Genomic DNA, 26,429 nt, shown 5'->3' with positions numbered 1-26,429 from the left:
CTAGGCTCAAATTCATAAGTGTAAAGGCTTTAATACTGCCATTTCATTTGAAAATGTGCAAAAACTGATCCAGTGCCTCCTAAAGAATGAATGTTTGCTGTAGACAAATGTATTTTGCAAATGATTACTCATTTTCATTATAAACAACTTGTACCATGTGGTCCAGGACTAGGAACAGGAAATTCACTTCTGTGTTTGCTAAACTCATGTTAGCATGAATTCATACTGTTCAGTCTGATTGCAGATCAGTCCACAACAGGTCACAGTGGAGTTCGTAGTTTCAGCAGGAAAACAAGATTTGTTTTTGACAGTGAGAAGTGCATGCAGCTGTCTTTTAAAGGCTGAGGTTCTTGCATGTTACTGCATTTCAGTCACAGTCCAAGAAAGATGAAAGTTCTGGCTTAGCCTGGACAGTTGATGCTCAGTCCCACAGGATGTTAACACTGCGAGTTGTCACTTATACTACAGCCATCTTCATCCACAAGTCATTTTTCTCAGGTATTAGAAACAAATCAATTTAAGTTCCTGTTCCCCTCCACTCAAGCCTGTCTTCACCATAGGCCATGTAGTGTCACATATTTAACTACTCCAAGCAGTTTAAGTTAAACTGGCTATTTATTCCTGAGTAGATGAATAGAGGGCCTCAATCTCCTTCTGGAAAAATTTGACAAGGTCTCCTCGCTTTGCCTTCAGTGTTGGTGTCAAGAGTCCATTTTCTACAGAAAACAACTCTGTGTGGATGTACAGGTCTTTAATCTATTAAAAGAAAACAATTTATTGCATGACACATCATTAGAAGAAAAACAACAGTTCTTCCCAGCTTTCTTGGGCAAGAATTTAATCTCAGGAGATCTAGTAACTAAACTTTTTTTGGCCGACACAGCAAGAGGGTGGAATTCCAGAACAGCCCCTACAGCCTGTTGTGAACCTCCAATCCATCTCTTGGCAAGTGATACTGTTGCCCTTCACAGCCCCTGGTCTCCTGGCGTAGGGACAGGCAGCCAATGTTTCACTGACTGCTTCCACCAGGTGTCTGGGACAGCTGCCTCTTGGAACAGGCAGTAGCAGGAATGAAGACTTCCCAGCCACTGTGTTAGCAATACAGGTGCTACTGACAAGCAGAATTTGAAGGTACTCACTTGTTCAAAGGATTTAAGGCCAGCCTCTCTCCCCAGTCTGATCATATCATCTAAAATAGCTTTCTTCACTGCCTGGAAGAAAAACAGCAGAAGCAGAGTGGGTAAAGCTGCCATTCCGTAATTGCAGCTCAAAACCATAACCATTTGCCCAGTCAGGGAGAACTGAGGATGGCAAGAATACATATTTCAACATTCAAGATTTCTCATATTAAGGCCCCTACAATGTCTGTCTTCTCACTGGAAAAGAAGCAATGAGATAGCCCTTGAAACAAGAGACATCTATACTCTAGTATTCTAGCTTTTGCTGTAAGGCTGCTTGCATGACTCACCCAGCATTAAACCAGTTCAAATTACTGAAAAGAGGTGGATAGAACAAAGAGCAATGTAGGATTGGACTTAGAATTAAATTCTGTCTCTAACCCACTAAACACAACACCACTAACCGTGTTTTTGCAGAGCTCTTCAAAGGAACCTTTGACTCCCAGTTTTGCTGCAAATTCTGGAAGCATCTCAGCATCAGGAACTATTATACCTATTAGAAAAGACTGAAAACAAGTGGAAATAGTCAGGCTGAGACCAAGCTGAGGCATACTAAATGTCTTTGTGGGCTTGCTTGCAGGCAGTGTTTCTATGACAAGTCAAATGTACATCTCCATGCATTTTCAGAGTTTCAAAGGTAGCTATGAGGATTTCCAAGTCACTGAGAGTTGTAACAGCAGTAATTGAAGTACTGACACAGTTTGTTATGTGTGCTGAAAGATCCAGCAATTAATTTTGGCTGTTTACAGGCTGAAAACTGGCCTCTGCTAGCATAGGTAACACCTCTGTGGCAAAGGAATGGAGAAACACTTCTGCTGTGCAGAAAGGCTGAGAGAACTGGAGTTGTTCAGCCTGAAGAAGAGAAGCCTCCAGAAAGACACTTTTGTGCCTTTCAAAACTAAAAGGGAGCTTGCAAGAAAGATGGGAACAGACTTTTAGTAGGGCCTGTGGCAATAGGACAGGAGGTAATGGTTTTAAACTATAAAATAGTACATTTATATAAAATATAAGGAATTTTTTGTGAGTGTGAGGGTGGCAAAACAATGGCTGAGGTTGTCCAGATTGGTGGCAAATGCCCCGTCCCTAGAAACATTCAAGGTCAGGCTGAATGGGGTTCTGAACAATCTAATCTAGTTGAAGGTGTCCCTGTTTATTGCAGGGGGGACTATTATATGAATCTAAACTGCACAGAAGTGACCTGACATACCAATTCCACAAAAGTATGTAATCAGCCTTTACCCAGCTTGCAAAAATGCCAGGTGTCACTTGGGAAGTCTGTAGGTTTGAGAACATCTTCCTATAAACACGGCTCTCTTAGGAGCAGATTTTGTTCAAGAACTCTTTTATATGCCTACATTTGTGCCCTGATCATCCAGAACTTGTGGTAGGAAATCTTGCAGGATACTCCTAACATCACTTACCCTCAGACTTTCCCCATGTACAAAGACCTGGGCTACAGGAGCACTTCTGATATAGACATTTTCTATCTTCTCTGGAGCAATGTATTCTCCTTGTGCAAGTTTAAATATATTCTTCTTCCTATCAATGATCTTCAGCGTTCCATTCTAGAAGTTAAAAGTGGAGTCATTAGTTCCAAGTCACTGTCTTATATAAGAGAAGATAAGCAGGCTTTGTTTAGTTGTATGAAGGGCACATCTGGAACTAGTCTGGAAGCCCCATACTGGTCTTTGCTTTCTACAGAGAGAAGGGTTTGTGTAATTTCTCCAGTTAGCTCAGGGCATGATTAGACAGCTCCTTTATCCTCCTCTTACAGAAACCAAGACACCTTGTTATATCACTTCTACAGTGAAGAATAGTCTCAACTATAGGCCTAGCAGGCGTTACTTGGTATCCTGTAACCTAATTGGTCTTTGGAGCTTTGCCTGGAGTAGTGAATCTACTGTGTAGAGACTTTTATCCTAGAATTCCGTCTTTAGAGAATACTGTGAAGTAACAGGAATTCACATGCAAGAGATGGTTTGTGTTAAGCAAATACTCACTGGCAACCATTTCCCTATGTCTCCAGTGTGGAGCCAGCCATCTTTATCAATTGCTTCTGCTGTCTTCTCAGGGTCTTTCAGATAACCCTTGAACACATTTGGTCCTTTAATGCAGACCTATAACAAGTAGAGACACTTTTAGTCACCAGGTCTTATGCTTCAGTATTTCTTGACATGCTCAGGAGATGGTACCTACCTCGCCTTCATTGTTAGAAGAGAAGTAGCTCATTTCTTCCACATCATCTAGTTTTATGATATTACAAGCCAGAGGGGCTCCAACATGGCCTAAGAGAAAAAAAAAATCAACAAAAAAGACTGCAGTGATAGTAGATACTTACTGGGTCTGTTCACTGCTTTAACATGAATCAGTATTATTTAAAGGAGTCTGGCATCAAATGTTCAAGCAAGTTGTTGCAATACCATTTTCAGACAGTTAATGTAGGACAAACAGCAGGTAAGTCTTGATGCTCAGAGCACTATTGGTGTAATCTACCACATCAGCCACGAACCCCTGAACACTCATGCCTCCTCAGGACCCCCTCTCATTAATACTAGTATTCATGTGCATTTCATCCTCATTATGGTGACTTGAGTCTGAGTTTAGAACATCCAGTACTGCTAAGATAAAAGCTAAATCTTCAAGGTCTTTCAGGAAAATAGTCAAGTATCATGTCTAATATTTTTCAGTAAAACATGTCATTTAGGAGACAAAGCTATAAGGCCATTTGGGAAGTCCCTATCCAGTTTGCTCAGCTCTCTCTATTCCTTTCCTATATTCTGGGACAAAGTCTAAACTGACCTACGACACTTTACATCGGGGTTCCTCTTCTGGTCAAGAATTTTAGTACCCATTAAACAGACAGGTGACTGTTGCTACCAAGAATCACTGAGTACCCATGATTTAATTTTCATTAACCTAAAAGCGTTACAGTGCCTAGGCTTGAGTGCCCCTTTATGTGGACAGCTCTGGGAGACTTCACAAGTCTCAGCTCCCATACCTGTTGTCCAGTCTCCAGGCATTGAGAAAGTGGATCCAGCTGAGCATTCAGTCTGGCCATAACCTTCAAAGATCTGTGCAAGAAAGGATGAGTATTCCTTGAACATCAAATGCTTGATGTGAAAGGCCTCAGTTTTGACTGTGCCCATGCTCAAGTTTTCCCAGCAAGGAAGCCAAAACAACCTTTGCCTTTAAGATATCTTGATCTTATTGGTGTAACCAGATGTTAAAGTCCACCTATTCAAACTTTGCTTTGGTCACCTCATTTTCTGTTCTCAAATGTGCTACACTGGGAGCTCATTGACTGACAGAATAAGCCACAAAACTCAGAGGCAGCTGCCTGACATGAGTGCTTCATGTTCCTATTTCTGCTGCTCTATTCCTCTTCTCAGAGCCTACAGGTTAGTTTTTTGGTAGCATAGTTTAAAGTGGGCCCTGCAGAATTTTTTTTCCTGCTACAGTCAACTCAGATGAAGCAGTCTGTAAATGCCCAAGACTGACAGCATTTTCCCCAGGAGCAAGCTGAGCTGGACCCCAACTATATCACTGGTCTCTCATTTGTGCATAGTCAAACAGGGCTTACTTTAAAAGAGAACTCAGCTTACCTGACAGCCTAATGCTGCTCTGAGAAATGTCAGGACAGAAGGAGATATAGGGGCTGCACCTGTCACCATGATACGCACTCTTCCACCCATGGTTTCCTACAAGTGAAAAAGAAGCCATCAGATCCTCCAATATTACATTGCTTACCTCCCTTACACTTGGAATAACTTACCTGAACTTTTTTGAAGACTAGCTTGTCCCAAATGCTGTCATTTCGAATGATGCCCTGTTTTATTTCAGCCATCTTCATAAACACAGCAAATTTTAACAGGAAGTTCTTTAGTGGGGTGTTTGCACCACTCTGGATCTGCAAGGAAAAGTACCAGTGACTTCTGGGTTTAACTCACATCTGTACATCTCATTCCTGCCTTGTTAAGAAGCACCAAATCTTACTTCAATGTTCTAGGGCCTGTCTTCACAACTGCAGTATGTAGGAGATGACGCAAAAGGCAATACTAATTCACATTATTGTTTAAACACTACAGCCATAGCTTTGAGGAACAGGGATCCTGTTACCTGTGCACTTGATTAATTTGCATTACAAAAATAAACAAAGTTTTTGTCTCTTAACAGCAACAAACTTAGCCCAGTCATGACTGGATATGCCGTTCTTAATTCCTTCCATCTCCTCGGAAAGGATTATAAAAAATTCTTCTTGCTAAGGGGTAATTAACTACTGGTGCTGTTATGACATATTCAACATTATTTTGTATTTGAATGCTTGTTTGAATATATAAACACAAAGAAAACAGAGCTAAAATTGCTCACATACCTTGTCATAGATTCTGTTGAGCAGTCTTGGTACAACTGGAAATAGCGTTGGCTTCAAGGTTTTCATGTCATCTGTTAGCAGCCTGATATCTCCTTGGAAGAAGCCTATTTTTGCTCCACAGCTGAATATAACAGTCTAAAAATTGACCAGACTAACCTTAGTCAAGCAGAATTCCTAGCTTCACTAGCCATAATTATTAGTCTATAAAAATCAGCATGATTTCCAGTGCCCAGTTATTAGAAAATAAGGAAAGTTATTGTGTGAATAGGTTTTGAGGACATTGCTAATGTCTTTTACTGTAATTTGGTTTATAAAAGCTCAGATACATATATCTGTACATACCTGTACAACTCTCTCAAACATGTGAGCCAGAGGAAGATAAGAAATGGCAACATCTGAACTTGTACACTCAATTGTGTTCTAGAGGGAAAGGAAGTAGAAGTAGGTTAGCATTTTCTATGCCTGCCTGAGTTACTTTTAAGTAGAATGTAAATAAAATTTTGATCAATTTGAGTACTTTGAGACAGACACTTCCAGTGACTGAAGGAACTCAGGCTCATCCATCACCTCTTCAAGATTTGCAGCTGTCACTCATCCACACTAAATCAAAATTAGTTTAATGTTTTGGCAAGTCTTGAAATAGATGGTTTAGTACTCTTGGTATATAGGACTGACTCATTCTAGAATAACTTCTATGTAGAAGTTCTTGTTCAATCCAAACCAAGTTTCTTGCAGTAGTATTGTCTCATTGAAAAAGGGGTACGTAGGAAAGCATTGGTTTCTGGGAGTGAATGGTTTACAGAAAATGCCCACATTAAAGCTGGCTTCATGACTGAGGGACATATCCTGAGAGTAGCTTACCTCTGTGCATCTAAGGAAGGCAGCAGCATTTGAAACAACATTCTGATGTGTCAGCATGGCTCCTTTAGGGTTACCTTGGAGAGATCAAGCAAGGTGAGCTGTGGCTCTGACTGCTTCTGCTGGCAGTTTCCCATGTCTTTCTTGTTTGGCTCAGAACTATCTCAGTACTAGGCTCAGTCTCAGCAATTATTCTCATAAGAGATCACAAATATGCCTCATCTTGAGTGCTTTCAGCTATGGATATTACGTAAAGGAGATGAATACTGAAACAGCAGAGCAACTGGGAATAGCATAGAGAATGCTGAAACAAGATTTTTGCTTTAGCCCCTCTGGGTCAAAATACACAGTTGAACAACCAATCCCTTGAACATTAAGGCTGCGTTTTTCATAGGGTAAGACAACATGAATTTGGTTTTTCTTGCCCCCAGTTTTAAGAATCTTTATCATAGTGCACTTGACTTGTAATGACAGTATCCCAAGTAAAACTGCAAAAGCAGTTTGACATTGCTCTGGTAATTTACTGGTTTACTTCCATGTTCGAAGGATTTCTGTACTTTTGTGCAGGGAAGCTGCATGGGGAGGCTCTTTCAGTGGGGAAGCATCACTATAAATTCTTACCTGTGGTTCCACTTGTAAAACACACAACAGAAAGGTCTTCAGGCTTAGGAGGCTGGAGAGAAAAAGCCACATAAAGTCAGTGCAAGGATTATGATGGTTATCTGTAACTACATACAATTCCTAACTGTGATGAATCAGGAATTCTCGTTCACACAAAAAAATCTGCTAGCCTCCTCTACTAGCAGCATAGAAAGAGGTCATTCCAGAGACTAGTTTTAAAAGTCTATACCTTTTCATAGAGATACTTACAACTGGTTCTCTGGTGTTGTTTCTTCCCAGCTCCTGTGTTAGAGAAAAAACACAGCTTAAGAGATGTGCACAATAGGGAATAAGTACTTGCACTTCAAATGCAACATCTGTTTTATTACTTTGCCTCTTGATACTCTGACCCAGTCAAACAGAAACCTCTTCCTGAATCCAATACACATAAGTCTGAAAAACTGTCTGCTGCAAGTGTGGAAAGGACACCTTTGAATGTGTGGAAAGTGATCAGAACTACTTAAGGAATTTGGAAGTCCTGAGTGGAGAGGTTTCCTTTTATTTGATGTAGGCCACATCTCTTTACATGTATGCAAGTTTAGACCTAGTATTGGGATGTCTAAGCAGCCAGTAATTTGCATTTACAGTTCCAATTAGATTCAATTGCCAGCTTAGAAGCCCGATAAATCCTGTTACAGCAGGATCACAAATTTAGCTAAGCAAGTCTTGGCTGTTCACAATGCATAGGGCACAACTTTAGTCAACTGTTTGAACTCTGCAACTTCGTTTAGCTAAAGATATCAAGTTTCAAAATTACTGCTCATTAAGATGTCAGGTACAGGCATGACAACTGGGTAATGCTTACATTAAAGTGTCATTGCTGCCACAGAAGATCAAGGTGTTTAGCTGGCAAAGTGTTACAGAAGCCTTTAGCCACCTACCTCAACCTCCTGCAGTGACAGAATTTCAATTCCCACTTTAGTTCCTCTGTCCTTGAGCTCTTTATCAAAGAGATCCATGAGAACAATAATCTTCAGACATGGGGTCTTTTTGTCCTCACAGTTCTTAAGCAAGACCTCTGCCTTCGCAGGCGTGTCACAGATCACCACACTTATGTCAGCTACAGAAAAGTAATTATCAGAAGTCTGTTTAGAAGACATGAGGCTAGTGACAGCTCAGCAGCACATAATTTTAGAACATAACATTGGTTTTGTGCTATTTGCATTTGTTCATATGGATTTAGTGGCTGGCTTACAGTGCTGAGAAGATTCCTCCTACCAAACTCAACTGATTAGGCAAACCTGATATTCTGGCAATATAAAGTGAGGGCAAATGCCGAGGAGCTGAAGAGAAATATCTTCGCTCTCAGTCAAGATGGGCACTGAAACTTTTGGTATTGCCATGATATTGTTTAGGTTTAGCCATCTTCCTTAAATCAAAAGAAATTAAGGCCCGATTGAAAAAGGTAGCTAAAATTCAGGAGTTAATACCTCAGCTTCCCTGTAGATGCAAAAGGCCTTTTCCTTTAAATCAGCAGAGGAACTGGATTTGCCTGAGCCTGCCAGTTCCCAGTTAGATTGGTAAATTACAGCTGTGCAATCCCAAGTCAGCACCTGTTTCCAAGATTCACCACCATAAGTGTTGAAGTGGTTTTGCTTGGCAAATCCTACTTTTGGGATGGATCCCAGATCACTGTAACAACAATGGATATTTATTTCTCCCTTATCTCTCCTAAGACTGGGTGAAGAAAGTCTAAGATTTATTTAACTTCCTTGTCAGTTTATTCCATGATGGCCTGCTAGATGTTGTTTCTGTAGAACATGAAATAACAAGATAGATTAAACAGATTTAGGCATATCTTCCCTCCTCCACTCTTTTCATCCTACAACTTTAAATCAGACAGACACACACATCTAGTTTTAATTTACATGCAAGTCTGTCTGCATTGTCTGATTGTTTAGCAGTGTGGGAGTTCAAGATTGCAAAATCTCAAACAGCAAATAGTTTTGCACTCTGGTTGCAGAATGATCCACAGGATCTAACAGATCCTTCAGTGGTCTTGCAATCAAGACACTGGGAAACATAGGAAGCCCACTGGATTCTTGTAGGCATTGAGCCATATGCCCTGCAAAGCAGCTTTGCTAAGAAAGTGTCTATAAGAGCATTAAGGTTAAAGCTACTCTGATTTTTGCAAATTCCCTTGAACTTAGCCCTACCAAAACAAATTTTCCTAGAAAAATCCTTATGAAAGAGTGGAAGTCAATATTTACCTTTGTTAACAATATATACAATAGCCTCTGGTCCCAGAGTGTCATAGAGTGGAACAGCAACCATTGAGTAGGTGTAGCAGGCATACTCTGAAATGATCCACTGAAAAGAGAAAACAGCACAACTAAGGAAAACTAGAAGCCCTCAAGACAGGATTACCTGCAGACTTCATACAGCTTGACAAGCCCATGCACATGGGAGTGAGGGGTATGGAAAGAGCACATCCATGAGAATAAGAGTTGTGAGAGGTCATTGCTTGGAATGCTGTGTGCTCAGTCAGTATAAGGGGAATTGGGAAGGAAAAAGTTGTGATTATTCCTCATGTGGCCTGAAGCTATTTAAATACAGACTCCCCTTTCACCCCAAGGTGTCAGAATAATGTAGGAAAGAATACACAGTTTGTTGCTTACCTCTGGCCTATTCTGAGCAAAAATGCCAATAAACTGGCTTGATGATGGTTGGCATCCTTTTTGCAGAAGCCCTGATCCCAGGTATTTAGCTCTGTCCGAAACCTGCAAGATAGTTATTTCCCCACTTTAGTGTTACAAGGCAATATCCCAAATTAACTCATCTGTCATTTACAGTACTCACCTGTTTATATGTCAGCCACTGATAAGGTTGCTTGGGTTTCCTGTAGCCTAGACAGTCACCATTTCCTAATGAAAGAGTTCAGAAAAGCAATTTCAAAGCTCAGTACTGAAGTTGCATAACACTAAAGTGCATAACAATAAACATTGAAGTGGAAAATGTTTTCTGTCAGGCATTCAGGAGACATGCTCTCCATGGAGAGCAGGTCAGTGTCCATAGTTAAGCACTTTGCCCAAACCAAGGTTGTAAGGCTGTTGGCTTTATCCTTACAAGCAATACTTCTAAGATCTGGTGATATTTGTTCAATTGCACAACTCGTGTGAGGTTGAAATACCTTGCAAACCATCACACATTTCCATGCATAGGACTTGTGAAGTGACATGCACAAATTCATATCTGTTGTAAACAGGCAGTAATGTCACAGAAGAACTCACATCATAAGACAAAGGAGACGTGTTTCCCCCCCAGTTCCTCTGATGCTTTGTATCTGCTGACTCTTGACTGAATTCTACCATCTTCAGCTTCCGGTATTTGTTCCTGCCCAGTCTCCCAAATAAGACTAGTACTGAATTGGGACAGGGAGAAATATGGTCACTTGTCTCTCCACCTCACAGAAGGTAAGAAGAGCTTTTGCTAGCCTGCATTATTACCACAGCCAAGACATAAGGAAAAGGATCTTGGAAAAATTTTGTTTACTTGTGATAGTACTTGTTAGTACTTTACAAGTACTAACTACCAGATGCAAAGCTTACCAGAAATACTCACTCCTCTCTGGAAAACTTCATACAGGGTTTTAGCATCTTCAAAGTAATAAGAAAGCAGGTTATTATCTGTCAAGAGTGCAGTTCTCCTGGCTCCTCCCTAGGAACAAAGCATGGTTATGAAATAGTGCAGACCAGATAAAATATAATTTGTTCCTCAGCCTTTCTCTCATCAATCCCATTTAAAGCATTTCAAGAGAATTGCATTGTTAGGGAAGTTTTTTCCCTTCCTGATTTTGATCTACCCAGTCACATGCAGAGGAATTTTCTAGATGGCCCACCTTAATGTTGAGTTACAGGTTATTGAGAGGCCTTGACTGAGTGCTACCACTTTCCTTATTACATGAAGTCTAGCATCAGTTTCAAAGCTGATGCAGTGCATTGAAAAGACAAGAAAAAATCAGTGACAGCCAAAGTCATCTCGTAGAAATCCCACCTAACCCTGGTTGGAACAAGCTGCTGTTTCTCATCTTAGCATCTTAAGACTTCCCATCTCCCCACCATGCTCTTGAGTTGGCAGGGAAGGCTGTGCACATTGGACAGGAGAGTTTCCACTGACACCCAGAGTCAGAGTGGATCAGTATTCAGATGAAGCTCCAAAACAGACCACAAGCAGAGAAAGCATTACCTCAATTCCTATCGACTGCTTGTTCAAGTCAACAGGAGGTAAAAGGGGTTTTGGCCTGCTTATCACCCACAGGAAGATGACAGCTCCAAATGCAATGAGACTGATCAGTGCTGGTGTTGGGAGCGGTGAAAACAACACTTGAAGTATCCAGATCATTGTACTGGATCAGTGGAGCCAGAGTTGAACCTGAAACAAATAGGAGGTTTAGTAGACTTGAGTTAGAAGCTTTAATTACCTATGAGCCATGGTTACTTAAGTAGCTTGTTAAACAATACTGCAAATCATTTCAGCAGTTTGCCCCTGGTGAGACCTGGTACAACAGTGAAGCACACTTATGCAATGTTTTAAGCCTCTTAAGAGATCTTAAGTCACCTGTCCCCATAAATCTTAATCTATGCTGCATCCACCTCCACAGAAAGCTGAAGTCTGATGAAGTCAGACAAGGAACAGATTCTTTCCATCCTTAAGTAAAAAATCTGCCTGAAGAAATCCAGTATATAATTTCCCAAATCTATCTCCCCAAGTATAACTAAAAATGCCTATGGTTCAATGACATGAATTGTGGAAGTAAGAAAATTCCTCAATATTGTAAGTGTTTAATAGGAAATGGTTTTGCTGAAATGGGAAGGGTATTGATAAATTACATGTTTGATAACTTACATATACGTCTGCAGTACAAACAGTATATTTATTGTCAGCTGCTTTTACTGCTCATGCCAGCCAAATATTTCAGAAAGTGACTGCGTGGTCGGCCAAAAACAAACCAGCACAAATCAAAACTGTGAAGGTTGGTCTCCACTGGGAAGTGGTGACCTGGAAGTCAATGTGTGCAATGGAAGTCTAACTGGGAAATACAGAAACAATTCTGCTGTTTGCAGTCCCCATGGTGTCTTCTGTCAAGGACAGGGAAGCAAAATCTGAGAATGCAGACTTATAAGACACAGAGACCTGAGCTTTCTTCCTTAGAAACAAGCACTTTTACCTCCAAAATATTCTGATGTGTTTTAAGATTGAATTGCCAAGAAAAAAAACTGCTTTCTGTCTGAATCAACTCAGATCTCAGCAACTTATATTTGTTAGTGTCTAAATACCTGTGCAGGACACACCACCTCACACTCTGCAAGATGAAAAACAACATTCTTTCAAAGTCCTTCATACAGAATCAAAGGAACCCCACCAGTGGATAATATGTCAGCTATCAATTAAATCCCTGTACAAGAAGAATGCCAGGAGTCCTGATGCAATGAGTTCCAATTACCATTTAACTATAATTCTAATGAAGTTGAAGGTATTTTACAAACCAATAGCAAGTTCAGACAGGACCTGAATTCAGAATTTGGGTCTCTGAGTCCAGACTGATCATTTAGATAACTGTATCTGGTTTACAGTTTTGTAGTTTCCAGTGGCAGTGTTAATCAGCAATCCTGATTAACAGGAAAAGGCATGTTTTGCCTGCTCAGTATCTGGGTAAGAAAGGGTACCTTAGAGGCTTTTCAGCTAGTCCAAGCTGCCAGATACACATCACCTGCACTTCTGAGAAATACAGCTCCAAGTCCTCATTTCTATTCTAAACCTTAGTTGCCATGTGGCCTTCAAACTCCTGACCTTGGCTTCATGTACTGAGAATCCAGAAATATTATGATACAGCCAGAAAGGTAGAAACTTATTGATCCTATGGGAGCATAAACCGGTTTGTAGCACAGCGTATCACCCATCTCCCTTTGGGCCTTTATCAACTGTGCTGGGATTTAAAAAAAAAAAAAAAAAAAAAAAAAAGGCAGCAGAGCCTAAATCACCTAAATCCAGGTCTGCTGATCAAGTTTACATTCAGGACAAAGCTACTTAGCAGTTTAGGTTTAGCACTGCTTGGTTTGGAAAACTGAAGATTATTGATAAAGTGAATTTGGTAGTCAGCTGCTCTTGATACTATATATATCTGGACCATTAATGGAGCAGATAGCAAGCAGCTTTCTGCATATGGTTTGTGGTTCATATTTCCTCATTCAATAACATAAGCAAGACACTTTTTTATAGCACGAGCACTGAGGCAGCTAGATAGAGGCATCTCCATTCTCCATAATGAAAGATGGAATATACAAACTATTCTTTTAGCTCAGAGGCCACTACTAAATCCACGTTACAAAGCAAATAACATTTTCACCATTTGTATGTTGGAAGCTTTCTAGACTGACACATCTATTCTCACATCTTTTTAGAGGGGTGCCAGAATACTCATGTTAAAACTCCCCTAATATTGATATATTAGCAATCAGTTTGGGCACTTTCCCAGGCTTTTCCCATGCCCAGATGGCCAAAAGGAGTTTTCACTCACTGCATTTCACATGACTCTTCTCTGGTAATTTTTCAATCAGCAGTGAGAGAATAGAGCTATCTGCAAATAACCAGAGGGACCACAGACCTGTACAGCTACACCAGTTTTATTTATTGGCTGAAGTGTGCTCTCATCTGCTCATTTTAATAGTACTTTTAAGATGATTTCCCAGAAACCATGAATGATTGGTTGTTTTTAGAGTATCATGCTAGAGGTAAGAAACAAAACTATCTTATTTATGGCACCAAGTCCTCTTCTTGAACTCATTTATATGGCTTACCATTAAAACTGTCTGAGTAGGTCAGACAGATCAGAGCATTTGTCACAAAAAGCTACTGTCTGTTACATGGACTTATTGGACAGAAAATTTACTGAAGACACTTGTCTGACCTTTTTGTGATAAGGGTCAGAGAACCCAATAATCCCTGCTCCATGCAGCAGTAGATAAGTCACTGAAAATTTTTCCATCAGGGTATTTTCCTGTTCTCACTGACTCACATGCAAAGTAGTTTGTACCAGGACACCTAGGAGGACTGAACATCAAGCCCTGAAGGATATGACTCTTTTGCTTGGAGGAAAGAACTCCAAGTCCAGAGAGAACACCTAATCAAGAAATTATCATTTAATGCACCAAAACTCTTGCCTTCATGTTCTGAATGATTCCACAAGTCTTTTGCATAAAAAGAAAGAAAGAAAGATCAGGCAGTAGTCTAATCCCATTGTAGCCCAGCATACCTATAGGTAGTCAAGGATGATTTTCAGTTATATTTGAATGAATTTTTAATTTAAAGAAAGACCTGTTGACAAGTTTCTCTAAAGTCTGGGAAGTATTATATGCTCATTAGCTTCTAGGGTTTGGTGGGTGTTTGCAGTAACTTCTAGTCTTCTTTAGCCTACTTACAGCTCTGACTGAGACTACATATGCAGGACTTTGCATAAATACCCTTTAAAGATAGAGAGGTTAGTGTTGCATTAAAAAAGCACAGATGCGCAAAATCACAGATCTAGGTAATGCAAAACAAAGTGTTTTTCATATCTGAAAAACTATTTTCAATGCCCTTACTTTATTAATAGAATAGTGGCCATGTTTTCTTTTACTTTCCAACAATGTTTCCACAAAAGGGCTTTAGTCTCTTCTATCAAAGCACATAGGGTGTGTTACTCAAGCTGTGGCAAGAGATTGTCAGCAAATTTGTCTCAATTCCCAGAATTAGGACAGTTGTTTCTTATGCCTAGAGCTTTTACTGTAACTATTTGTCAATCCAAGTACCTGCTAAATTATCACCTCTGGTATCATCCAAATGCCACTTAATCCTGCTGCCATCAAAGCAGAAAAGCCAGAGAGAGGAGAGGAATCTGTACTTGATAGACCTTCCTGTCCATAGTGAGAGAACAGCTGCAGCCAAATCTGGGCTATGGAACAGCTACAACTGGACTTCAACCCACAAATCCAAGTGCCCCGTGCATACATAATACCTGATTTATATAAATTTAGTGAAAACTCATTGCAGAACAAGAGAAAAACAGAGTAATTTGGGCAGACATCCACTTCCACTGCAGGGTAAGTCTGAGCACCAGTTGCCTTTCTAAACAGCAGAGGGGTCAGAGGTGGAGTGTCTGAAACCCCTGAGTTCTGAGGGCTCAACTCCCAGGGACACAAAGTGCACAGGATGTCTCAAGCCACCTGTTAAGCTTCTTGTGCAATAAGGTGCTGGACAGTTGAAAGTGTACTTAGGTTGTCTGCCCTGATCAATGGTCAGGGATAAGATGCACTAAGCTCCAGAGTCAAAGGCTTCATTTTTATCAGAAGAGATTACAGTGATACCATTTACAGCCTTGAGTTCAGGAGTACACATTCTCATTTCTACTGTAACTCTTCCTTTACAGCTATTCCTTCATTACCTAAAAGGAATTAAAGTTATTCTCTATGCTCTCCATGTGAGATTCTCTCCACTGGAAAGTGGCTGATCTTTGTACTTTTGAGTACATAAATATGAAGAAAAATCAGTGTCATCTCCATTGCAAAAGTTCATTATGGACAACAAAGCAATCTCTGATACTTGCACAATTTTGGAAACAACAGTCTGCACTGCCTGGGAGAATGTCTTCTGCAGCTATGTACTTTGCATCAAGTTTGCCCAAGCTTTTGGCATGATCATGACATCTTTTTTCTCAGCATTAGTAAGGTAACACTTTCTGTTTACAAGCAGGAAAAGTGGAGTACAGCCACCTACACTAATTAATTACTTAACCATCAGTAACTCACTTTTTCCATCTGCTTACACAGTGCAGCTCTTTCCTGGCGTCATCCTGCAGATGTGAGCCACTTTGCCAGTTCTTACTCCTTGGAAACTTTGTATTACATATTCCTCCTTGATGCAGCTGAAGTCGTATGTTCCACAGGGTTTAGGAACATCTAACTTTGAGCATCCAGAGGGAAGTTAAAGCACAAAAGCTCAGCAGTGATTTCTGAGCAGAGCCATGCAAAAAACGAAGCAAAATGCTCAGTAACCTGCATGAAGCCCAGGATATGCTTCAGTGAGGCTTTGCTTTCAGAGTACCTCTTCAGAGAGTCAGAGCCAAACAGTTCAAGCACCTTTTGATCTTAGCTGAGAAACACTCTGCTAGAGGGTGGGAAAGGACGAGGCCTCAGCAACTTTCAGGAAGCAGAGCGCTGTGGTTTCTGAGCCTTGCTGATAAAACCAATTGAACTCAAGCTTTCAGTATGTATAAATAGAAAGGCCATTTTTTAAATAAGGAATTTTACTGTGCTGGATATTACTGTCTCTCCATCAGGAGGGCAACAACATCATGACACTACTTAGTACTAAAGTTAGTACTAAAAGTTACTTTCTCAGACAAAACTAAAAGTTGGTACTAAGGTTAGTACTTAGTACTAAAAGTTATTTTCTCAGACAAATTGAAAAGCCAAGCTTTCATATAGTCTTTATATCAGATTTTATCTTTGAAACTACCTACTCAGAAACATGCACAACTGGCCCTTTGAAGCTTTTAAGAATTTAAAATACAGTCAGTATAGCATGTTCTGTTACTGTTTATCCTATTGGATAATACAGGTTCACTTCTTGCAAAGCATTCATGCATCAAAACTATATTAATAGGAAGTTCTCCCTAGTGATAGGGCATGGTATTAATAGAGGAAGGACTAAAGCTTGACTTGAAAATACACGTAGAACTCCTCAGAAAATTAGAATATTATCACTAGGCACCTTAGCCACACAGATGAAATGTAGCACTTAAAGTTTCTAGATATTAATGTCCATTACTTCATATTATCACAGCACCTCAATTATGAAGAGCAAAGAACAAACACATATCTGAACTGAACTCAGCCCAAGGTCCACATTTAACTGATAGCACACTACCAGAGATTTCCTAGGAGGCTCCTGAAAAACTCATTATCTTGTACCCTGCATCTAATCACTGCACTTGCACATTGGATTTAGTAAAGCCCATGTGAGTAACAACAAGCAAACTCATGAGCAACAAAACAAATACAGTAAAACTTCATTACTTACACAGAAAATCTGGCAGAACATGTATAGAGATGAGAACTGGTGAGTAAAGGTACCTGCCATTTTGAATATAGGGTAGGAAATCAACCTCTTCTCCTTTAGTAAAAGGGAGCCTTAGTAGCACAGTACAAAACCAACACCACTTAGGTCACACTCATGTCAAAAACTACAGCCAGTTTCTTGTCCCCAGTTTAAATAAATCAGCAAGCAGAAAAGCACATTGGGAAGAGAGCTTTAAAGGGGAGGAACTTGCATGGAGGAACTGAAGTGATTAAAAAAACAAACAAACAAAAAAAAAACAAAAAAAAAAAAAAAACCCAAAAACCAAAAAACCAAAAAACAACAATCCACTCACACAAGAGGAAGTCATTGAGCTTTTTTGTCTGTTAATGAAAACAGCTTAAAGTACATCTAAATGAAAAGTAAAACATTTTGAAATTATATTTATAGTTTATTCTTTCTAAGCTCTTTGCTATTATCTTTTCTATGTATTAAGCTGTATTCTCAACAGTAGCAATTTTCTCTCTATAGCTGCATATATGTTAAGGTGAGCAGAGCTTTGTAGCCTGTAATACCAACAAAATGTTTTGACTAGAACATCACTCATACACTGCTGCAATGGACTTGCTGGTGGGCTGGATTTCTGCTGATGGTTGTGTTTTATTTGGTTTTGGTATTAGTTTTGTTGTTGCTGTTGTTGGGTTTTTTCCTTTTTTTTCCCCAAAAGCTACCTAGTTCTTTCTGTTCTGTTGTAGACATACATAGCTGCAATTATTTGTACCAGGTAACAGTGAATCATATTTCAAACTTCAGTTTTGTTTTCTGCTATGACATGGATTTTTTTTAATGATTTCACAGTTTCATTTCTTTGTTTAAAAGTTTATAGCTGTTTCAGTTTCCCTTTTTCTCTTCAATGCTTGTGTAATATAACTGGAATTTTACAGTAGGTTTGGAGGGATGGGAAGACAGTAACTTCACCTATCTCTCTTCTTTATTGCCTTAACCTCAGATTTTATAATTGTTTTCTCCACTTAGGAGTTTCCCCATCTGACAGTTTTCCTATGCTGCATGACTTCAGAATAGTCTGCTTAGCTAAACAAACTGTAAAGCTGAGATGGAATTAACACAGCATGTACTTGCATCCAAAATACAACCTGTAGTGGACCTTGGCTTGCTAAAACACGTAGCCTCTACTAATTGCAATTCTATTTTTATTGCTGCTGTAATCTTTACACTATTCAGGTAGAGCCAACATACATGTAGTTGTGGCATTATTTAGCCATGTGTGTATCTTTTAGGGAAACTGAGGGTTGATTCACTGATTTTCCTGTAAGCTGAACATAAAAAAGAAACAGCTTTTCTTCATGAAACTCCTCTGCCTTTGGCTTTTCCTTCCCAGGCCTCTTCCTGTGGCATTTCAGAGAAGCTATGAGCTTCAGCTTTAATAGTGCCTGTCAGGGGGCATTTGTGCTTATAGAAAGGAGACAAGGCCAGGCTCCCAGCCCAGCCACGTCCATTATCACCCACACTGTGTGCCCCTCTCAGCATTTCCCCCCTTTAGATATCTGGCCTTGGGCTGTTATTTTTCCAGGAGCAAGAGAAGAAGCAGTGAGTTGGCGCTGTCATTGGTCACCTGTTGGATAGCAGTGCTGTGTCTCGTTCACTTTGCTGCAGGGTGGGAGGACATGTCCACAGCAGGGTCCTGCCTGGCCTGCCAGGAGCCCAGAATGTGACACAGAGCTCTATAAAGCTACACTCTATTGCCTGGGCTCAGTGGGTATCACAGCTCCAACATAAATTGGATTAAAGAATGCACATAGGAAAGCTTCTCCTGAATTAACATTTCTGTTCAATGCTCATAAATGGGAATACAGATGACACTCTTCCCCTGTTACATATAACAAGTGACATGCAAATATTGAGGTTTTTAATATTTCAAAAATGATTTGAATAAACTCCAGCTCTTGGAAAGACACAGATCTTTTTTTGCTAGTAATTTTCTGTCAAAAAACAAAGCAGAGTTATGAATCTCAGCTTTTGCTTCTCTTTGTGCATGTATATAAAATTTACACCTGCACCCATCATACCCATTAGTGACTTAAGATGAGTAGTAGGTAGTTTATGCATATGGGGAGATCAGGCTGTTTCTGTTGTCACTGTCAAAAAAGTTTTACATAGAGGATGGATCAGGTGAGCTTTTGTAACAAACCTTAAGATCATAGCACAACATGAGCTTTTGTTATCCAAAGATGCCAAAATAAGGGTGCAAATATGTGAAAGGAAAACATTGGCTCCATGTACCATTTTCTATGTTGTCCCCTCAAAACTTGGATTTAAATTTTGTGAGTCTGTGGGAGGTGTGAGCTCACTTTATTTGAATGATTATAAAATTCCAGTTGGTTTTCTTAATGCTATAAACATAATAATTCTTAATTGCTCTGTTCTGCTTTCCAAGGGCCATGTCCAGCTTTGTAAAGCAGAATAACTGCACTGGAACATCAATTGTCTTCTCAGAGCACAAGTGAGTTCCTCAGGAAAGGAGGCATGGATAGGAGATAGGCTTAGGACTTGGAAGAGCAGCATGCTTTTTTCCAGTTCCCTTGTTTGCAGCTTGATTTCAGGTTGATCTTTGTCTCCACCACCCTCTCTGTACACAAGCAAGAGCTTGGAGAAGGCTCCATCTCTATAGCTAGAACAAGCAGTTGTACCAAGGCAATAGCAACAGTCTGGCGTGCCATACCCTATGATATGGGCTTTTAAACCATTAAAAAAAGGCATTATAGGCAGCTTCTGTGTTTCTAGTTAGGGATTAAGCTAGATTCTGTTGCTTGTGCTTATAAATGCCCTGGCATATTGCAGCTGTTTACTGCTTGTGATGCTGTGAAAACAAATATTCTTATATTTTTGGAACCTGGTTTAAACATTAGTCTGAGTGGGAGCCTGGCACTGCCACTTTGTGCGCTGTATCTTTAAATAGGCATAACTAACAAATTGATAAGGAAATGGCTTCAGCCTGGACTGTAGACAGGTTTCTACTTCCAGCCAGTCTCTAGCAACAGGGAGTGATCAGGTGGCTGCTCTCATTCAAACTGTGATTTCCCTGTATGCCACCCCTGAGCCCAGACTTGCTTCTTTAATAACATGCAGCTGTTGCCTTTAACAGCACACAGGGTGATAAGAAGGGTGCATTGGATCCAGGTATTGCAGCAAATTGAGGCTATTATCCCACTTGCAGTACTGCTCTGCAGGAGCAGGAAGCCCAGTACTTGGGAAACACGGGCTCTGACTAGGAGGGATTTTCTTACCTTCCTTCAGTGCTGGAGGAGGGTGAAGGGGCTGGTACAGCTTGCTTCCTTTGCAGCTTTACAACTCCCAAGGGGTGTTCTAGGGTTGGTTCTTCCCCAGCTCCAGTGGTGCTTCCCCAGCTCCCGTGGCAGGACTAAGCCCCGAATCATCAGAGTGTGGCTTTAATAAACAGGCGACACTGCACCCAGGTAACCTTTGAACCTGCCTTGCAACAGGTTCAAAGGTAAAAAAAAAATTATTCCTGATCAAATATAAAGAGCAATTTTGGCTGGTTAGAAATGTTAAACATACAAGTCTTGCACAACAGCGTTAGAAGAGAGCAATGCATTGTGAAAACTAACCCCAGCCCTGTGGAAGCCGCAGCCCTGGGCTTTTCATAGGGCTCTCATTTACTCCAGGTGGGCAGGGGCACTGAATAATTCTTGCTTCACTGAGAAAAGGTGCCTCTTAAATTGCACTTTGAGCAAGCAAACATATTCCAGTGTTTTTCACCAGATGCTTTGTGTAGAGTTCTGTCTTTAACATATCCAGCTGTTGAGACATGGGTTTCCCTTGCAGCTCCAGGGAAGGGTCTGTGAAGTAGCCACTCCTTTGGGGTCAGAGCTCCCAGTTCCTTTGGGATGTACGGGGGGCTGGTTATCTCACCATGGTGCACCTTCCCTTTTGACACTGTGCAAAGGTTGCACTTGCTCAACTGCCAAGTAGGCCATGCCTGTTTTGTGAGAGATTTTTTGTGTTGATTTAAACAACTGTGGTTTTGGTTTGGGTTTTTTGCCTTCCTCTATATCTGAAATGGGAATAAGAGAGCACCTGTGCTTAATGCTGCTTGAGAAAGACAAGTGCTCGTTGTGAGGTGAGGTATGCAGGCTGGGCTAGCAGTTGGAGCTTCCTGGATTTGCTTCCAAAGGCTGGATATGATCTGTGGAAGATATTTTCTGCACATGATTCAAGAGACAGGGCTAAATAGCAAAGTCCTTTCAGCACTCACTTATTAGAGAGCATCCAAAGGAGGGTAACGAGGATGGTGAAGGGCCTTGAGGGGAAGCCATATGAGGAGCTGCTGAGGGCACTTGGTTTGTTCAGCGTGGAGGAGACAGGGGAACAGCTTCCTTGTGACTGGGAGAGGCAGGCAGTTCTTCTGTTTGGTGACCAGTGACAGGACCCAAGGTAATGGAAGCTGTGTCAGGAGAGGTTTTGTTTGGATATTAGAAAAAGGTTCTTCACCCAGAGGGTGTTTGGGCACTGGGACAGGCTCCCCAGGGCAGTGGTCACAGCACCAGTCCTCACAGAGTTCAGAGTGACAGTGCTCTCAGCACTTGGTGTGACTCTTGGGAACGGTTCTGTGCAGGGTAAGGAGTTGGACTCAGTGATTCTTATGGATCCCTTCTAACTCAGAATATTCTGTGATTCTGTGACTGGTCAAGATAATAAAGCTTTTATTGATCTAGGTCTGGTTTGTCTGGTGCTGGAATTCAACTCCTGTGTAATATCTGAAGAGTAAACTAATACTAACACTTTTCACTAAAGACCTTAAGTATTCTTAATTGGTGCAAGGGAACCTGCCTGTATCAGTGGGTGTGAATAAAAGTGGAAGTACCTGTGCCAACACAGCATCCTAGACTTTCTGCATAAAATTGCAACCTCCTCTTAGGTTTTAGAAAATGCCAGTTTAAGAAGGATAAAAGAAAATGAATGGGAGGGTTTTCCAAACTTGGTGCAAGGAGGTGACACCAATGTTGAAGTCTCTTGGCTTCTGTCTGTGGTGTATCTTGCATGTGGGAAACAAAGCTGTTGATTCAAGGTTTTTACAAGGTATACAACAGATACTGATAATTAGTAGTTGGGCAGGTCCCTGTTCAGCCTAAGCGTATATTGCATCATCATCTGAAAAGATCTGGAGTGACTGACACCATCTGTGGTTTTGGCTCCTAGATTTGTTTTATAAACCAGTGGGGGTGGGGGAGGAAGGCGGGGAAGTGTAGCAGAGTCACTTGAGAAGGGAACAAAGCCAATTACCTGAGCTAGCTTTGTGTATAAAGCTGTAACTCCTTTTCCTTCTCCACCCTTTCTCTCTGGTACATGAAGTACATGGCATTTTACCTCATTTGAACAGCAAACTTGTCCAAGTTATGGTATTTTGTCACCTTACCCTATACAGTTTAATCCTAATGAATTCAAACTGTTGATTAGTTCACTGTTAAAAACTGTGAACTGAGCCACTTGGAACAGTGAGTGGGTCGTCCTTTAGTCTGGCAGAGGAGGCTCTTGGTCAGATGTCCTGCTGAACTGCCAATAGTGGGTAACCTTTTTTCAGCTTGTTATTAAAGCAGATGTGAGAAAAAACATTCATAAGTCCTGGAAAACAATGGGCTATGTTCTGTAGTGCAGGCTTGTCTCTGCACATCATCTGTGTTCCTTGTGGTTTGCAAATCAGTGATGCTGTACTTTGTGATCTTAATGACCAAAGCACACAACCAATGACATAAAATAACCTAGATCATATGTGCAAACATCACCTATGTCCCAGTTCTGAAAATGAGGAGATGAAGGCAGACCCACAGACACTGGATTTTTTTTCATAAGATTGGGAAAAAAAGTTCAGGTAATGAAAATAATAGCTTTTCCCCTCAAGACTTAATAATTAAGAAAATGGATAACAAGTGCCATGTTGAATTCTCTGTAGGATAGCAGGGGTTCCATGAATTTTAACATGCTAGTCATTTTTTGAAGCTGAAGCAGGTTATGGCTCAATATTTATTCAAACTATTACTTTTTGACAGAAGTGTCTGCATGCATGGGATTTTCAAGATGGTGAGAATATGTTTTTTTCCTTTTGTTTGTTTTTCCTATTTGCTACAGGTGACAGAAAGCTCAATGGTTTCCCTTCTTTGTTTAAATACACTTTCTGTGCTGATCTAATGTATCACTGGCTCAGATTAACACATCTTTCAAATGTAATCATTTGCCCCTTGTGCAATTCACTTGACTCTTGAATAATGAAGAAAGAGACCAAAAGGGAGCAAAAGAAATTAGAAGAGTGTGTCTTCCAGCCTTGTTTGAGCTCCATTACTGAATGCAGGATTCAGAGGTGTATTTTAGATACCTGCCAATGAACATAGAACTGTAGGCTATCCCTGAATGCTGCTTAAAAGTTATTCTTACTGAGGTTGTGCAACCAGTCTGAGCCGTGGAAGAGAGGAGTTAAAGGTCATTACTACACAAGCTGGAGTTTAATCACTTCTAGGTACCATATAAGAAACCTTTTTTTATTGGTCTTGTGAAATCTACTCAAATGCAATAGGCTGTTGAATGATAAACACAAAATAAACTCTAACCCTTCAGCCTAAATAGTTGCTCTGCCATAGTAAAATTTGGGGGCAGGATATTATAAGTAATTTTTACTGTGTTAAAACATTTGTGTGAAAGGCATAGGTGTGTCACTGAACTGTTTCAACAGTTAAGGAGGCTGCACATGTATTTGCAGTTGCTCTGTAGTGCCCAAGAACAGCTGCACATTGCTTTTGTTGCAGGATGTGGCTGCTGCATAAAATTGAAGAATCTGAGTGAATTTGCTGCTTCCGTGTTACCATTGACAATCTTGCATTCTCCTCTCTTCATGCAAAGTTGAGTGGTGTGTGTGCCAGTAAGTGTCTATGGTTTTAAAATCAGACAAAACAGAATGTTGAGATAACTGTAGGTGTTAAATACATACAAGTATGAACTGGTGCTCTCTACCTTGCAGGGGAAAAAAGCATCTGATTTCTATCTTGACCTACTGACTCTAAGCATAAAAACTGACAAATAATTCTACTGATTTGACTGGAACTTTAAAAAATGTTATAGAGGGTATTTGCATTTGTATATTTGGGATCAGAATTGTCCTCAAAAGACTAATTCTTCTGAGCTCTGACACAAAAGAAATATTTGGCATTGATCTCTTCTGTTTAATCTGATAAGATGCAAAGATGATCCAAAAACTGAAGCTACTGATTCATTTGCTCAGTAGTTTTCAAAGTCCAGTTCTCTTGTTCCACTTACACATTTACTTGAACATTTTGTTGTACTGCCAGGATAAAATGTGGGCAGCATAAGCAGACATGAAAGTTTATGAACAGAGACTTTGACTATTGACCATTCAAACTGGAAGTAGGAAGATGGAGCAAATCTTTCCTAGTGACTTTAGACTTTGGATTTTCATACTAATAAAAGGAAAAAGCTGATGTTCAAAGTAAGCAATACCTGACGTGTAATATTTAGATGAGGAAAGTTTAAAGACCACTTGGACTGCTTCTAAGTGTTATCAGTGCCGTAATTTCATTAGGTGGTTAAATTCTTATTGAAACAACTGAATTCCAATTTTTGTTTTTAAGATAACAAGCTTTTGATGTTGCAGTGGTAAATACAATGGTTTGCTAAGATGTCTCTTACAGACCTCTGTGTGTTGTGTCTTGGACCTCATCTGTCTACCTGTGCTTAACAGAAAGAGTAAGGTTTGGAGTTTAGCTCTTTTTGTGATATTCTGAGGAGTCTTGAACTCCATCTCTAATTTAGAAACTCTAATACAGGGACACTTTTTTCCTTTCAGGATGAGCTAATGCCATTGATGCTAATTACCAATAATTATAAACCAATAGGTGCTCAGCCTTTAAAATATGGCAGATCTTCTCTTTACAGATTGTTATAGAAACAATACAGAATGCCTGTAATTTCTGAAATATTTTCCCTTGATCTGTGCTTTAGCTCAAGCCTTGACTGAATTAGTTTTGCCCCACTTAAAGACCAGGTTAAATATAAGAAGTTCAAGACATTGTGAAATGAGGTGTCCAATGCTTTTGTGATTTTATTCTCTGGTTTTCATTAGATACATAGATTTAAAAGACCAATAAATTATGCTGTTGGATCAGTACTGCCAGGGTCTTTCATTTCCACATATGTATTTCTTTAGAAATCTTTAGATTAGAGATTAGAATCTCTAAAATATTTAGATTTTAATTAACCCTCTCTTGTTGAAGTTGCTTATGTAATGATTAAAGCACTTGTGTTTTGGCACCTAAAAATAGGTTCAGAAATGCAGAGGCTGTGTTTGAGGTAGTTTCAATAGCACATGTGGTTTTCAGGGTTGTACAGAATTTTCAAATTCAATTTTGTGCCAAGTGCAGCTACTGACTTTGAAAAAGCCAATTGCTTGACTACAAATCCCTAGTTGTATATTGCAGTTCAGAGGAATACAATGAGGAAAAAAGGTAGTGATATTCAAGTTCAGGCAATCAGTACTTCCTGTGGCTAAACTGTAACCCCTGGGTCATGTTTGGTAAAGGTTTGGAGCAAGGTGAGTACATGAATTTGCATACCTGATTCAGTACAGAGTGATTCAGAATCAGTGTGTGATATATGGGATTGTAAATTCTCCAATGCCCTTCAAAGGCATTTCCTCTGCAGTCACTGCAATGGACTTGCAAAAGGGATGAATCTGATGCTTTTTAATTGAGCTACAGCAGATATGATTGTCAATTGCACTATAGGAAGTCATGGCAAATCTCTAATCAGATGTGTCATGGTGAGCACTTAAGTACAGACACTGTTGTTGAATTTCCATTGTGTTCAGTGTGACTTCTCATGTGTTTTAAAACTAGCATGTTTCCCAGATGTGTTTTGGAAAGAAAGGATCTACAATAAATATGTAACAAGAACAGGGATTTCTCTTGGGATGGCAGCAGAAGTGGGTGCTTTTCTATCCAGGAAGAGAATTTCTACCTCTGTATAATACAGAATGTTACTTCTGGTTTAGATGGAGAGAGATGAACACCACTACCACTGAGGCAATCTTGCACTTCACTGTTAGTGGTACTTGCCTCATCCTCAATTACTCTTTTACTGTATCACATGTACCCAGTTGTTTTCCTTCCAGCTGAAGTGTGATAAACAATACATGATAACCTGTAAAATCTGAGCTACCCTGGGTTGCAATATATATTGAGTCCAAACTCAGGATGCTATTTAAA

The 26,429-nt window shown here is 40.1% G+C and overlaps 1 protein-coding gene across 2 annotated transcripts; it reads right to left on the bottom strand.

The window, feature by feature from the left end:
- Positions 1-11: 11 nt before the first annotated feature.
- ACSL5 (acyl-CoA synthetase long chain family member 5) lies at positions 12-20,584 on the bottom strand. 2 transcript variants are annotated; one of them, XM_064431315.1, is made up of 22 exons: positions 20,427-20,573; positions 17,125-17,177; positions 11,254-11,439; positions 10,617-10,725; positions 9,868-9,932; positions 9,687-9,788; positions 9,279-9,378; positions 7,950-8,128; positions 7,279-7,311; positions 7,030-7,081; positions 6,412-6,485; positions 5,893-5,970; positions 5,551-5,685; positions 4,951-5,085; positions 4,781-4,876; positions 4,177-4,249; positions 3,375-3,463; positions 3,179-3,295; positions 2,600-2,743; positions 1,583-1,684; positions 1,140-1,211; positions 12-756 (listed from the first exon to the last, which is right to left on the bottom strand). In XM_064431315.1, the coding sequence occupies exons 3-22, from the start codon at positions 11,407-11,409 to the stop codon at positions 616-618; spliced, it is 2,052 nt and encodes a 683-aa protein (XP_064287385.1). In that variant the 5' UTR covers positions 11,410-11,439; positions 17,125-17,177; positions 20,427-20,573; the 3' UTR covers positions 12-615. The 2 variants fall into 2 exon arrangements, with proteins under 2 accessions (XP_064287385.1, XP_064287384.1); XM_064431314.1 differs by lacking the exon at positions 17,125-17,177 and having other exon boundaries at positions 20,427-20,584.
- Between the last annotated feature and the right edge of the window lie 5,845 nt (positions 20,585-26,429).

This window comes from Passer domesticus, chromosome 8, assembly GCF_036417665.1.
Source record: "Passer domesticus isolate bPasDom1 chromosome 8, bPasDom1.hap1, whole genome shotgun sequence".
NCBI classification, from domain to species: Eukaryota; Metazoa; Chordata; class Aves; order Passeriformes; family Passeridae; genus Passer; species Passer domesticus.
The sequence above is the reverse complement of the archived record's forward strand: the minus strand, read 5'-3'. Positions and strand labels throughout refer to the sequence as shown.

Excerpts from the sequence above, each read along its gene's own strand:
- ACSL5 (XM_064431314.1), bottom strand. The coding sequence starts at position 11,409 with ATGATCTGGATACTTCAAGTGTTGTTTTCACCGCTCCCAACACCAGCA. Across the intron at positions 9,789-9,867 it reads AGTGGCTGACATATAAACAG|GTTTCGGACAGAGCTAAATA; the intron begins GTGAGTACTGTA and ends ACTATCTTGCAG. Across the intron at positions 757-1,139 it reads GCCTTAAATCCTTTGAACAA|ATTAAAGACCTGTACATCCA; the intron begins GTGAGTACCTTC and ends TTCTTTTAATAG.